Here is a 14,011-nt window from a genome sequence, read left to right on the forward strand (position 1 = left end):
GGCATAAAAAACACACTGTATAAAACTGAAGGTGAGGTATGATCCCAGGTGCATAAAAATATGCAGAAAAGTAAGGGAAAGAAGACACAGCAGCATATGAAGGAAGATTGTGTCTGTGGAATTAAGGATATTTTCCTTTTTTTGTATATTATTCTGTGTGTCATGTATTTTTGGCAGTTAGTAGGTCTTGTTTTAGGATGGACTAGCATATTGACCTTATACCTAAAGGATCCGAGATACCTCAACAATCAATTCTCTTGGGAAATTTGGCGCTGGTTTCTAGAAGCGGACAGTTTGCTCTCTCTTCTAAAGATGACCTCAGAAAGCCACCCAATTAAACAAGAAATAAAGTATTGGTGCTTCTAATGGCTAAACTTCATGTGCACATGACTTCCTATTTCAAACTAGCATCCACCAGAGAGAATAATAACTTCATTGCTATAAAATGCAAATTCACAATAATGTGTTTGGCCAAATCTTAAAAAAAAACAAACACCAAAAACAAGAACAAAAACAAACCACATGCTTCTAATCCTAGCGTAGTCCTCTGAAATAATGCTAACTGTATGCCGCGTATCAGTAAACAACCTACCTACCTAATGTATTAACTTGGAGATCTGAAGATTGGGTATCATTTCACTTATATACACACTTTTTATTCAGAAGAATCCTGGGGACAGAGTGGCGTATAGGATTTAACAGCCGGGAGGGATGTAGAAAAGGACAACTTTCATTTAACAGATAGGGAACCAAAGTCACAGATGGGGAGGCGTCCATTCAGAACCAGCAACAAGGCAAAAATAACAGCTGATGTCTGTCCCACAGGGACACTCAGAAGGTCTAGAGGAATAGATACACCCCTGGCTGTCCTGGTACACAGACCCAGGGCCATCGTTGACCAGCCACAGCACCTGGGGACAGTCACATTCTCTCCCTTGCTCAGTTTCCACCTCTGAACAGACCTGGAAAGGTCAGACAGCAGAAAATGTCCAGGGGACAAACAGGACGCCGTGAACTGGCCAGAGAGCAGGTGTTTCTATCAGCCATCCCCGCGGCCACCGCATTCCCATGACCACTCGTGACTTACACAGCGTCCTGTGCAGCCTCCGGGACCGGGTGTCACAGAAAGAGGGCTCGGCAGATTTGTGCTGAAATGTAACTTTTAATTATACTGCATCTCCTGCAAGGTACACGCCTGTGGGTGGGCCGGGACACTTTCAGGGAGCAGAGGCGAGTGGAAAAACATCAGCCCCTCCTAAGAGCGTTTCTCCAAAATGCCGGTTATCACTAGTTCAATGAAAACGGATGAGAACCGGAACACTGATACCAAAGGCCAAGGGGAAAGACCTTAAAGGGACAGCGGATGCCTGGCACCTTGCTCATCATCAGACATGTGTACCTTCTGGGGTCTGCCCCGCAGTTCAAGGCCAAGGGCACCGCGAGTCCTTGTCACCGCCACAGAGCATGGGTTCGGCCTTCAAGGTAAATTCCTTTGCATACTGGAGCCCAGGGGGTGGTCCGCCAAAATGTTGAGACGAGAGTCCAACAAGCAATAAATGACTTTCATACCCCTGAACTTGAGTCTCATTTTAACCTGAGTAGGACAACACGCCGCTGACTCCACAAATATTTTCTTCCATTTCTGCAGACAAAATGTGCCCCACACTTGCTCAGGAAGGAAACGGGGGCTGTGGGGGGGGGGCCGGCAAGGACCCTCATGGATTTACTGCAAACCCAAGGGCATGAGACAATGATTATGGCAAAGCTGGGCTGCCCAGCAAAGTTTCTCAGAGGCGCCCGTGCCCCCAAAAACGTAAAATCAGAGCGTAAAAAAATGATCACTTACCCAAAGTGACTGGCCAAGTTCATGGAAATACAAAAGAGAAGGAGGTTCTTGATCATGATAAAGCTCGAGAACATTCCATCGTCCATTCCCAAGAAGAAGAAGAATCGAAGGAGGTGAATTGCGAAGAAAAACTCTTCCTTTCTCCAACGGGTCTTCCAGTTGAAAGGCACAGAAAGGAAAAACATGAGCACGAACGTTTTCCCGTCACTGTTCCTAGAATCAACGCGTGCCGCTAAGGCACACATGTGCCACAGAAAGTACCCTGGCTGTCCCCAGCAAAGCCCCACGCCGGGGTCTCCCCTGCCCCCTGCACAGGAAGTTGGGCACAGAAAGAAACGCCAATCTCGCTTAATTTTTACTTAGCGTGCAGACTCATTCCCCTAATGTATTTTTTCTGTATGTCAAGGACTACGTTTTACTCTTTGGCATATTATCAGAGGACCCCTTAGTCCTATTATTAGAATCAATGCTTGAAGTTCTAACTGCTCTTTCTGTCAAATCCACATGTGGAATAATTTTACCTTTCTGAGATATCTGCCACGTGTTCAAAGCCAGCAGGCTACTCCGCGTTCTGCAAGGTGCTGAGAGAAAGTATGTGGAAAGAGAGGGGGAAAAGGCACATTTAAGAAGCAAGTCTACAGGATTTATCACAACTGCTTATAAGGGAAGCCTGCACTTTCTCAGCATCCGGTCCCCCATGGCTCGATAACTTCGTGTTATCTCTGCATTTGGGGAATTCTCTCAGGTGCTGCTGGGCCCCAAAGAATGCTCCCGAGATCCAGGCAGCAGGGTCCCTGGGCTCTGCAACTCATCTGAGCGAAGGCACACGTTTCTCAGCATGCGCATATCGCAAAGGGGCGCACACGCCACAGGAACACCTCGTGTTCAAAGGGAACATTTTCCCAAAGAGACCCCAGGCCAACTCCGGAATTGGGAACCACACAACAGGTACTTCGACCTCAGAAGCGAAGGCCCCAGTATCCCGAAGGGCCAGGTGCCATGCTGCCCTGCGGTGGTCGCCTGGGCGCGCCCCGGGGCTTGTCGCCTGACCCGGGCTGGAGTCCCAGCGGCGAGCACGCGGCGCTGCATGCGGGAAACCTGGGCGGCGCCTCCTGCTGCCCCTCAACCCCGAGCCCCCAAAGGAAGACCGCGCACCCACCGTCCCCGGACCGTCTCGGGGGCTGGCGGACCCGGGGGAAACGGGGGCGGCGCTGCGGAGCCTCAGCCTCGGTCACCCCGGCTCCCGCGGCTCCGCGGGGTCGGCCTCCCGCCCGGTCCGCAGCGGCGCGCCCCGTGCCTCCTGCTCGCCGGCCTTCCCCGGCTCACTCTGGCCCTCGCACACCTTCCAGCTCCGGCCCCGGGTCCGAGCCGAACGCCACGCCGGGCAGCGCCTTCCTCCTTGGCGAGGAGCGCGCGGTGCAGCGGCGGCTCCGAGCCCCCCCGGCCTCCAGCAAGCAGCCCGCGCGACCCGCGAGCAACACCCCAGTGGAGCCCCCGCCCACCCCGCCAGCGGCGCCGGGACCCCGCGCGCCTCAGAGCCCTGGGGCTGGCGGGGCCCTCCAGGAGGGCGATTTCGCCCCTCGGATTCCAGTGACGGCAGGGGCGGGCATCCCCACGCCCCGATTCCTAGCGGCGGGCGGGGTGGGCGCTGCGCCCTGCTGCCCCGTCCGGCAGGACTGCGCCTCCCAGGACGCCCCTGTCCTCCCGCGCTGGCAGCGCTCCCGCGGCCGCCGGGGGAAAGTTTGCGCTCCCGGCCGCCCGCGGCACCCCGCCCGCTCTCCAGCTCCCCTCCCGGACCCTGCAGTCCGCGGCTCGGACGCCCCGAGGACAGGGGTGCGGGCCGAGCTGGGGCCGCCCGTCCACTCACCCTCTCCCGCAGCTCCTTTCCCCACTGCCCGGCCCCGCGCGCCCGGGGCTTACCCTGCGCGTCGGCCCCGGGAGGCGAGCCGTCGGCTACGGTGCATCCTCCTCCGCCGCCGCCTGCTGTCGCCCGGCTGGCAGGCGCGGAAGGCCGGTGTGCGGCGTCACCGCCCCATGCTGCCAGCCGAACTTGCCCCGCGTTCCCGGCCGAGGCGATCCCGGGCCGAGCTGATCGGCGCCCCGCGCTCCCGCGGCCGCCCTGCGGCTCCGCTGTGCGCCGCGCCCGAGGCCGCGCGCTGCCCGCTGCAGATCCCCCCGCGCCCGGCGCACTCGCGCTCGCTCTCACCTCTCCAGAGCACCACATGCCGTCCGCGGCGCCGAGGAACCCGCCTCTGCAGAGGCGCCGGCAGAGGCCGCCAGACTCTCACCAAACGCGCCCCCGACCGCAGGGTGGAGGGGCGGGCTCAGGGCCCCGGCTTGGCCTGCTTCGGGATAGGCCACGTTTCTGCGGAACTTTCTTTTCTTTTACAACGGTTGTCTTTGATGGCTTTATTCATGAAATGTGGGGTTCTGGGGTTTTGTTTTTACACTTTTTTATTTTTCAGTTACAGTTGGCATAGACTATTATAGTAGTTTCAGGTGTACAACGTAACGATTCAACATTTATGTAACTTAAGAAGCGGTTCCCCTGGTAAGTCTAGTGCCCGTCTGTCACGATCCGTAGCTGTTACAAGTATTGACTCTATTCCCTGGGCTGTACTTTACCTCCCGGTGACTGTTCTCAGAGTTGGCCATTTGTGCGTCTTAATTCCTTCACCTTTTTCACCCAGACCTCTGATCCCTCACCCATCTGACAACCATCAGAATGTTCTCTGTATCCATGAGTTTGTTTCTGGTTTGTTCGTTGGGGGTTTTTTGTTTGTTTGTTTGTTTTTGGTTTTTTTGGTTCGTTTATTTTGTTTTTTAGATTCCACATATAAGTGAAATCACATGGTATTTGTCTTTCTCTGACTTTTTTCACTTATTATAATACCCTTCAGGTCCATCCATGTTGTCACAAAACGGCAAAGTTTCATTCTTTTTCATGGCTGAGTAGTAGTCCATTGTATATACATCCCACTTCTTTATCCATTCACCTATTGGATGAACACTTTGGGTGCTTCCATATCTTGGCTATTGTAAATAATGCCGCAATGAACATAGGGATGCATGTGTCTTTTTGAATTCATGCTTGGGGTTTCCTCAAAAAAATACCCAGAACTACAATCGCTGGGGCTTTCCCCCGCCTCTTTTTATAGCCTTTGTTTTAAAGTCTATTTCGTCTGGTATAAGTATTGCTCCCCCGGTTTTGTTTTTCATTTCCATTTGCCTGAAATTTTTTATTTCCATCACTGAGCATCCTCATAATCAGCATTTTGAACTGTGCATCTGGTATGTTACTCGTCTACATTTTGTTTAGTTCTTTTTCTGGAGGTTTCTTCTGTTCTTTCATCGGGGACATGTTTCGCTCCTCTTTTCGGCTGCCTCCCTGTGTTTGTTTCTGTGTATTAAGTAGGGCTACTCTGTCACACAGGCTCGGTAGAAAGTGACCCTATGTGGCGGGTGTCCTGTGGGGCCCCGGGGTGCAGTCTCCCTGGTCTCCTGAGCCCAGGGCTCCAGGGGTGTCCCTTGGGTGACTTGCGTGTGCCTTCCTGCTGTGGTTGAGCCCTGGTGGCTGCTGGCACCGCGGAAGGAGGGATTGACTCTCTGGCTGATTGGCTGTGAGGACCAGCCTTGGCTACAGTAGAGGAAGTGTTGTTGGGCGCTGGCCCCACGGAGCAGGACTCAGTTAGGAGGGATTCTGGTGCCCGGCGAGTCTGCCATTTGGATATGTCATTTGTGGGGGTGGTTACGTGGAACTCCGGTGTGATCTGAAGGTGGCCCCCCGGGGGTTGGTTCTGGGGGCTCCTGGGAGGCGCACTGGTGTATGCCCAGATGAGCCGCTGCCTGTGCCCCGCCTCGGCCACCTGGGAGGCGCTACAAAAGTGACCTGCAGCTGGTTGTCACCTGTGCTGGGCTCCGAGGTGCCTGGGAGAGGCCAGGCTGTGAACCGAAGCCGGCTGCCACTAAGTGCGCGGCCTGGGACCGCTTAGCAGGAAGTACAAGGCATGCCGAGGCCCTGATGCTGCTTTTTAGGGGTTTGTGAGCCTTCGAGAGCATTTAGGAAAGTTCAGGGCATGGTCCAAGGCAGGCCCATTTGTATGGCAAAGCCACCGGAAGCTGCTGGGTGGGCGCGCCCGTTGGAAGGGGCGGGGTCTCAGGGACGCTAGGCGCGGGGTGAGTGTGATGGGGACTCCGGTTTGGCGCCCCCTGCTCTGGGTGATTGGAGAGCTCAGCCAAGGAGCACAACGGCACAGCGAGCCTCCCCTCCAGCCCTCCTCATGAAGCCCGATGACTCAGTTCCCCCTCGAGTGTCCCTGGCGCCTTTGCAGCTGCTGTCCCGGCGCAGGAGCTCGGAGCAAGTGAGTCCAAGTCCGCACGGGGTACTTTAAGAGGACCGCCTGCCTGGGACTCCGGCAGCCTCGTCGTAGGGTCCCCCTCAGCCTCAGTGCCCGCTAGTTTTCATAGCCAGGAGTTGTGGGGACTTCTCCTCCTGGCGCCGCGGCCCTGGGCTGGGGGGCCTGGCGTGGAGCTGGGACCCCTGGAGCCCCAGAGTGGGGTCTCTCTGTGGATATTTCTTAAGAGCTTTCCGGACCATATTGGGTACCTCCTGCCAGAACAGCTGCCCCCTTGTTAGAGCAGAGATGGAAAGCGAGGGCCAGCAGGGCAGCCCATGGCTCTCCTCTCCTAGGGCCAAGCCCAGCGCTCCCTGACCTGGCCTGGTTGTCCCTCGTCCTCAACAGGGCCCTTCTGCCCGCCTTTCCTCCGTCTGAAATGCACTGCAGCGCCAGGGGGCGGGGGGAGGGGGCGGGGGGGGCGGGGTTTGGACCCAGAGGCCGGATGGATGGCTGAGGTTAGAATTCAACCCTCACCAAATAACAGCGTACATGTAGGGGTCTTCTCAAGGTCCATTTCTCGGTGGCTGTGGGCTCAGCAGACCCGAGAGCGCTCCGTGGCGGCGTCACGGGCTCGGGGGTGCAGATCCTGAGAGGTGAGCGGAGCCCGGACGACATCTGAGCAGCAACAGGGTCCCCTTCAACAGCACAAACGAAATGGGGACAAAGCCAGCCTAGGGGGACAGAGTCAAGATTTATACGATTATTCCGCATCTTTTTGTGAGGCTGCATTGTTTACAATCATTTTTTAACAGGATAATTGGGAGAAAAGGCAAATTTCTAAGTCTTACCCAAGAAGGATCTGGAATCTTTCAGTGCATCATGCCACCATAGTCCTGTTATGTCTACCTGCTTGGGGCTTTAGCCCATTCCAAAAATCCTGAGATTTTCCAAAAAATGAGAAATTGGGACTGCACTTCAGACATAGGACATAGCATACAAATGTGGCCAATACACAGCAGCGTTACTCTGAACATGCATTTAGCCCCAGTATTAAATGACTGAGTCTAGTGGTTATCTGATTCTAGAAGGGAAGTAAATATTCTAGTGCATTAAATGTAAATTAGATAACACACTCATTTCAATGGCTTTCAGAATATAAAGGGGATAAATTGACCACATGCATTTCTTATTTTCTTTTTAGAAAATTAAAAAATAGTTTAACCTCACCTAAGGACATGCTTTTTTCTTTTTCTTTTCTTTTCTTTCTCTTTTTTCTTTTTCTTTTCTTTCTTTCTAGAGAAACACTCAATCGGTCTTGAACCTGCAACCTGCTCATGTGCCCTCCCTGGGAATTGAACCTGAGACCCTTTAGTGACCTTTTGGTTTAGGGAATGTTGCTCTAACGAAGTGAGCCACACCATTCAAGGGCTTCATTTTCTAATTTCTCAAAAGATGTATCACTAAGATAAAGTACACAGACAGTTACAACCATTAAATTAAAAACCATCAGAATAGACTTAATGTACTTGTTTGATCAACCTAATATTCCTTTGATTTATGGAGTCTAAGTTTGGTGATACCAGTGAAGTTGCTGTTCTTAGGATTAAACAGCATAAGAAAAATTACAATACCTAGAGTTCAGATACATAGAGAATTTAAAGCTTTACAGGTTATCAAAGTCATTCAGGAATTTTTGCAAAAATAAAATAAAATAATGATTAAAAAATAAAAGTAGATAAACCACAGATTACTTTCAGATTAGTGATTTATGGACATTAATCTGAACAATAATACCTTATGAAGATATTATTCACAGGACCAATAATGAATGTGATGCCAACTCTAAGTGTATTTATGTTCTTTCAATGAATTATTTTGAAAATGTCCATATCTTTGTTAAATTTTCTATCAGTTTAATTTTTATGCCTGTTATTGAACATATGGGCAATATCGTAAGTAAAATCCAATTTTGAAGGAGGGATTTAAGCGATGAGGTTTAAATACGTACCTTCTCCCTGTGATAAAACGGTGACCCATCATCTCCTTTTAATACGTAGAAGCGATGACAGAGTCCCAGGTCAGACGACCCTGCAGCGTTAGTGAGACAATAAGACACATCACAACCTCATAGAAAGCCAGAGTTGAGAACAGTCTTTGTCATTTCAACGATTGTGTTATACTCCTGGGAGACAGTAGAGGGCGCCCCAGTCCCACAGAACCCTAGTGTTGGGCAGGCTCAATGGGAACGTAGTTACCAGTGTCAAAGCCTAAAATAGCTAAACTTGGGGAAGCCAGGCAGTTAGGCCGAGCACTTGCCCGAGAACACCCACTCTGTCCCCATTCGGAAGTGGGGCGGGGGAGAGGCTGTGTCCCAGTGGGTAGACGTGGTGAAAACGGGGGTCCCCAGGAGCTTGGCGACACGTTGAATGGAGGGTGTACTAGGCCAAGACGTAGAGCAAAGTGTGCTCGCGGAACTGTGCATCACTGTGAATTCGGGAAGAATCAAGTTCAGGGTAAAGAGGTCGGGGGGGGGGGGGGGGGCGGGGAATGAGACCCATACGCAGAGGCCAAGTGCAAGAAAAAAGGAGCTACTGAACAGTTTGCGGGCCCGGGACCAACGCGCTTCCAAAAGCTTCCCCGTGGCAGCTCCGCTCAGAAGCGTGGGAAGGAGGCAAACGTGCGCTTAAAGGCGAGCGACGCTGCCCCAGGGCCAGGCCCTGCTGGGGACTGAGCTCCGGTTCGAGGGACTCCATTCATGGAATGATAAACTCGCTGTTCACGTGTAGTCGAAGCCCGTTCGTAAATGCTGTCCGTGACGGGTGTGGCTCAGTGGGTTGGCCGTCGTCCCGCAAAGCGAACGGTCGAGGGTTCGATCCCAGGTCGGTACACATGCCTGGGTTTGGGGAACTCCCAGAAAGAGCAACAGGCAACTGGTTAGTTTCTCTCTCTCATACCCATGTTTCTTTTTCTCTCCCTCTCTAAAAATATAAATTAAAAAAGAAATGATTTCCCCAAACAGAAAGCAGGGTCTTAGGTGTTGAGGAAACAGAAAGGTCAAGTCTGCTCCTAAGGAAAGAGGACACTTGACTTAGACTCTGGAAAATAACTGGGACAGAAATATCACGCAGACACGCACCCAAAGCCAAAGAAAGCACCGGGCACAGGTAGGAGGTACAGGGCCTGCCCGGTAGTAAATGCTGCGTAAATTACGAACGCATCCTTATTTCTGTTATTTTTCCACCTTATTTAAATTAGAGCCTTTATGTGAGTCACCTGAAGGATCCGTACAGACTCCAGACATGTTTTATGTTCTTTTTGAAAATGTTGACTCTTTTAAAAAGAATTTCGATTACAGTTGACATTCAGTATTATCTTGTATTCGTTTCCGGTGTGCGGCGAAGCGGTTGGACAGTCACTCACTTTCCCGAGAGATCCCCCCCCCCCCCCCCGTTGTGTCCCATCCCCGCCTCCCCCTGACACCACGCAGAGTCACTGGCTGCGTTCCCTGTGCGGTGCGGGGGGGCCCCCGCGCGGCCGCTCTGTGACCACCAGCCTGTGCTTCTCCATCCCCTCAGCTTCTCCCCCCCCATCCCCGCCCCGACGACCCCCCTGCCCCCCCCCATGACCGTCCTTCTGATCAGACGCACGTTGTAGCCAGCGCCGTTTTACAGTAGATGAGAGACCACATTTAAAAACCACAAGATTCCACAGAAGTAAATGAGTAAGTACGTAAAGGAGCGAACAAAGAAACAGTCTCGATTTCTGGCTTTTCGAAAAGAGGAAAATAAAAGCAGATTGGGCGGTGACGGGCCCACAGCGCCACCGTCTCCCGGACCCTCGCCCTCCGCCTCCCCCGACCCCACGGAGGCGGGGCGGGGGGTCCAGGGGGGGAGGCAGTGCCCACAGAGCCGCTCAGATTCTCCGCCTGCCCCCTTCCCTTGTGTGACCCGGCAAACCGAAGTGACTGAGGTGTTTCCAAAGGTGACCTGTTATTTTCTTCTGATCCCAGTTCTTCTCCATCATTGACTCGTTCGTTATATCTATTTTATTTCGTTTTGACTAGATGCTCTAGGATTGAAATAGGCATCTCAAATTACTCTAATCTCCCTTTAAGTGACATCACACGATTTCATATATAGCCTCTGACTCTCACATCCACATACTTCCTTTTTTATTTTTTTTTTTAAATTTTCTGTGCCGCGCTTTTGTCACGGATGTTCCTTTTACATAGGTTAATTAACCAATTATCTTTTACCTTAACAATGACCTTTTTCAAAATGGTCGGCCATTTACATAACATAAAATTTGCAGTCAACCCTGTTTAAGTGTCCAGTTCATTGAGCTAAACACACACACGAACTGTGGATAAGGCTGCAACTTTCCTGGTTCCCCGATCTGCGCTGCTGTTACACTAGACGTTTCCCTGGCAGAAGTTGAGTGAGGGCTGCCCAGGGCTGTACAGCTTCCTGCGAATCTCTAATTACCTTGAGATTAAAAAACAAAATTAATCCCTGTGTCTAGCTCTTTGCATGATTTTGTAACACCGTCCTGTAGAAAACCATTGGTTCACTGTAGTCCTCCGCCTGTTCAGATTCTCTGTTTCTTCTTGATTCAGTCTTGCAAGAGTGTATGTGTGCAGGAATTTAACTCTTTTGTTTAGATTGGCACGTTGGTTAGCATATAATTATTTGTAGGTACCTAATGATTTGTATTGGCATATAGTAAATTCTCTTTCTGATTTTATGTATTTGGGTCCTTTTTTTTTCTTGATTAAGTCTGGTGAAAGTTTTGTGTTTTTTTTTTTATCAATTTTATTAATCTTTTTAAAGAGCCAGCCCTTGGATTTATTGATCTTTTATACTTTTTTTTTTTTAGACTCTATTTTATTTATTTCAGCTCTTACCTTTATTAGGTCCTTCCTTCTGCCAACTTTAAGCCTTGTTTGTTCTTCTTTTACTAGTTCCTTTAGGTGTAAGATTGTTTATTTGAGCTTTTTCCTGTTGCTTGAGATAGGCCTGTATGAATTTCTCTCTTAGGATTGTTTTCCTGGTGTCCTACAGATTTTGGGTGGTTGTGTTTCCATTTTTGTTTGTTTTAATATATCTTTTTATTTCTTCCTTGAGCTCATTGTTAACCCAGTCATTGCTTAATATCATGCTATTTAGCTTCCGTGTGTGTCTGTTCTTCAGTGTTTTTCCTTGTGATTGATTTCTAGTTTCTTCGCACTGAGAGGTCAGAGAAGATGCTCGATATATTTCAATCTTCTTAAATTCATTGTGACCTGTTTTATGTCCCAACACGTGGTCTGTCCTGGAAATGTGCCATGTGCACTTGGAAAGTATGTATATTCTTTGGAGTGAAATGCTCTAAAATATTAATTAAATCCATCTGGTCTACTGTGTCATTTAAGGCCACCGTTTCCTTGTTGGATTTTTGTGTGGAAGACCTATCAATTAATGTCAACAAGGTGTTAAAGTCCCCTACTATAACTGTCCTCTTCTCCCTTTGTGTCCATCAAGATTTATGCATACAATTAGGTGCTCTTATATTCCATGTGTAAATGTTGACAAGGTTTTTATCCTCTTGTGAGTTGGATCCCTTTATTCCAAAATGTCCTTCTTTGTATTTTGCCATAACCTTTGTTTTAAAGCATATTTTGTCTAATCAAAGTATTGCTTGCCCCGCTTTCTTTTCATTTCCATGAAATTCCTTTGTCCCTCCCTTTACTTTCAGTCTGTGTGCATCTTTCTAACTGAATTGTGTCTCCTGTAGACAACGTGTACGGCTCTTGTTTTCTAATCCGCTCGGATACTCTATGTCTTTTCCTGGGAGCATTTAATCCACTTACATTCAAAGTCATCATTGATAGGTATGTAGTTATTACCATGTTATTATTCATATTTATGTTTTTTCTTTCTTCGTGTATGATTCCTTCTAGTGTATTCTTTATTTCAGTTATTGTCTTCTTCATTTCAGACTGATTTTTCTTCTTTTTTTTTTTTTAATCCTCATCCAAGCAAATGCTTATGGATTTTAGAGAGAGGGGCAGGGAGGGAGAGATAGAAACATCAGTTGGTTGCCTCCCGCACACCCCCATCGGTCATCAAACCCATTACCAAGTATGTGCCCTGACCAGGAATCAAACCTGCAACCTTTCGGTTTATGAGACCACGCTCCAACCACCTGAGCCACTCCAACCAGGGCTGGATTGACTCTTTTTTTTTTATGGTTTCTATGTCCCTTTTTATGCTTGCTATTTCTTTGTTGAATTTCTTACTGAGTTCACCAATATTCTTCCCTCGGTTCATTGACCATTCTTATAACCAGTGTTTTAAATTCTTTATCTGGTAGATTGCTTGCTTCTGTTTTGTTGAGTTCTCTTTCTGGAGTTTTCTTACATTCTTTCAGTCGGCTCCTTCTTTTTTGTCTTCTCAATTTGGCTGCCTCTGTGTTTGTTTCTACGTATTAGGTAGAGCTGCCACGTCTCCCAGGCTATCCGGGGGGACCCTTTTGTGGGTTGTGTGTGCTCTTCTCCTAAACATCAGCCTTGACCGCTGTTGGCACATCAGGCTGGGTTGGACCCCCAGGCTGACTAGCTGTGAGTATTGGTCATGACCACAGAATACAGGCTGCTGTATTCTGTATGTACAAAATGGCATTTACTCCAGTGGGCCGCGGGTGTCTCCCAAGACTGCCATTAGGATGGGCCACACATGAAGCTGATCACCTGGTGCTCTGCTGTGGTCCAAGTCTGGTTACTAGGTGTGCTGGTTCTGGGACCTCTAGGAAGGTTGAGGTCATACACTACCTGTGTCTGGCCCAGGGCTACCTGGTAGGAGCTACAGAGTGACCTGCTTTCAGTAGCTGCCTGTGCTGGGCTGGAGGCACGTGGGAGAGGCCACACTGTGAACCAAGGCCAAGCGCCACCACTACCAGACCTGGGGCCACTCAACAAAAGGAACAGGGCACCCCAAGACCAACTGCCACCTACTGGGGCCTGCAAGGCTTTGAGATTTTTAAAGAAAGGCTGTCGGGTGGGCCAAGGTCAGCTGCCTGCGGGGAAGAGTCTCTGATGGTGGACATTTTGGGTGAGGCCGGGGTATCATGGAGTCACGCAGGCTGAGGAGGGCTCAACACAGGGTCAATCGCAGCTGTCTCTTCCACAGCCTTTGCCCTGAAGCCACACAATTCAGTTCCTTCCTGTGCGTCTCCGGTGCCTCCCAACCACTGTCCCTTCACAGGAGTCTAGTTTTAGAAACCAAGCTTAGGTGTGCTCATTGCTACCAGATATCATGCTTTTCCGACCTCCCAGCTGACAGGTAAGGAAATATATGTGGGTGTATACTCACCTGTGTTTATAGACATATCTAGAAATGTTTCTCTATATATCCTAGTATCTATATTAAGTGTGAGTTCACACTGAGGTCTCCAGCTGTTATAGACCGAATGTGTACCCCCCCCAAAACATATATGTTTAAGCCTTAACCCCTACTGAGGCCGTATTTGGAGGTGGGACCTCTAAGGAAGTACTTAAGGTGAAATAACCATAAAGGTGGGGTCCTGATCCAATAGAATTAGTGTCCATATTACAAGACACTGGAGAGCACCCTAGCTTTCTCTCCCCATGAGCTTGCACTCAGGAAAGGCCCTGTGAGGTCGTAGCAAGAAGGCAGCCAGCTACACGCCAGGAAAAGAGTCCTCCCCAGAAACCAAATCAGCGGGAGCCTTCATCTCGAACCTCAAGCTTTTACATGGTGAACAAATACATTTCTCTACGGTGTTTTGTTATGGCAGCCTGACCAGACTGATACATGAACCTTAAACCATC

The 14,011-nt window shown here is 49.8% G+C and overlaps 1 protein-coding gene across 1 annotated transcript in view; it reads right to left on the bottom strand.

Annotated features, from left to right (window-relative positions):
* GABRA5 (gamma-aminobutyric acid type A receptor subunit alpha5) overlaps positions 1-3,810 on the bottom strand; it is a 60,536-nt gene extending 56,726 nt beyond the window's left edge. Inside the window, exons 1-3 of the mRNA XM_054561984.1 lie at positions 3,767-3,810; positions 3,189-3,195; positions 1,847-1,998 (exon numbers count right to left, since the gene is read on the bottom strand). Coding sequence (XP_054417959.1) covers positions 1,847-1,998; positions 3,189-3,195; positions 3,767-3,810 — 203 coding nt within the window. The remainder of the gene's footprint in view (positions 1-1,846; positions 1,999-3,188; positions 3,196-3,766) is intronic.
* Between the last annotated feature and the right edge of the window lie 10,201 nt (positions 3,811-14,011).

The sequence above is a fragment of the Pteronotus mesoamericanus genome, unplaced genomic scaffold, assembly GCF_021234165.1.
Source record: "Pteronotus mesoamericanus isolate MK-2021 breed Mesoamerican mustached bat unplaced genomic scaffold, CSHL_Meso_final scaffold_582, whole genome shotgun sequence".
Lineage (NCBI taxonomy): Eukaryota > Metazoa > Chordata > Mammalia > Chiroptera > Mormoopidae > Pteronotus > Pteronotus mesoamericanus.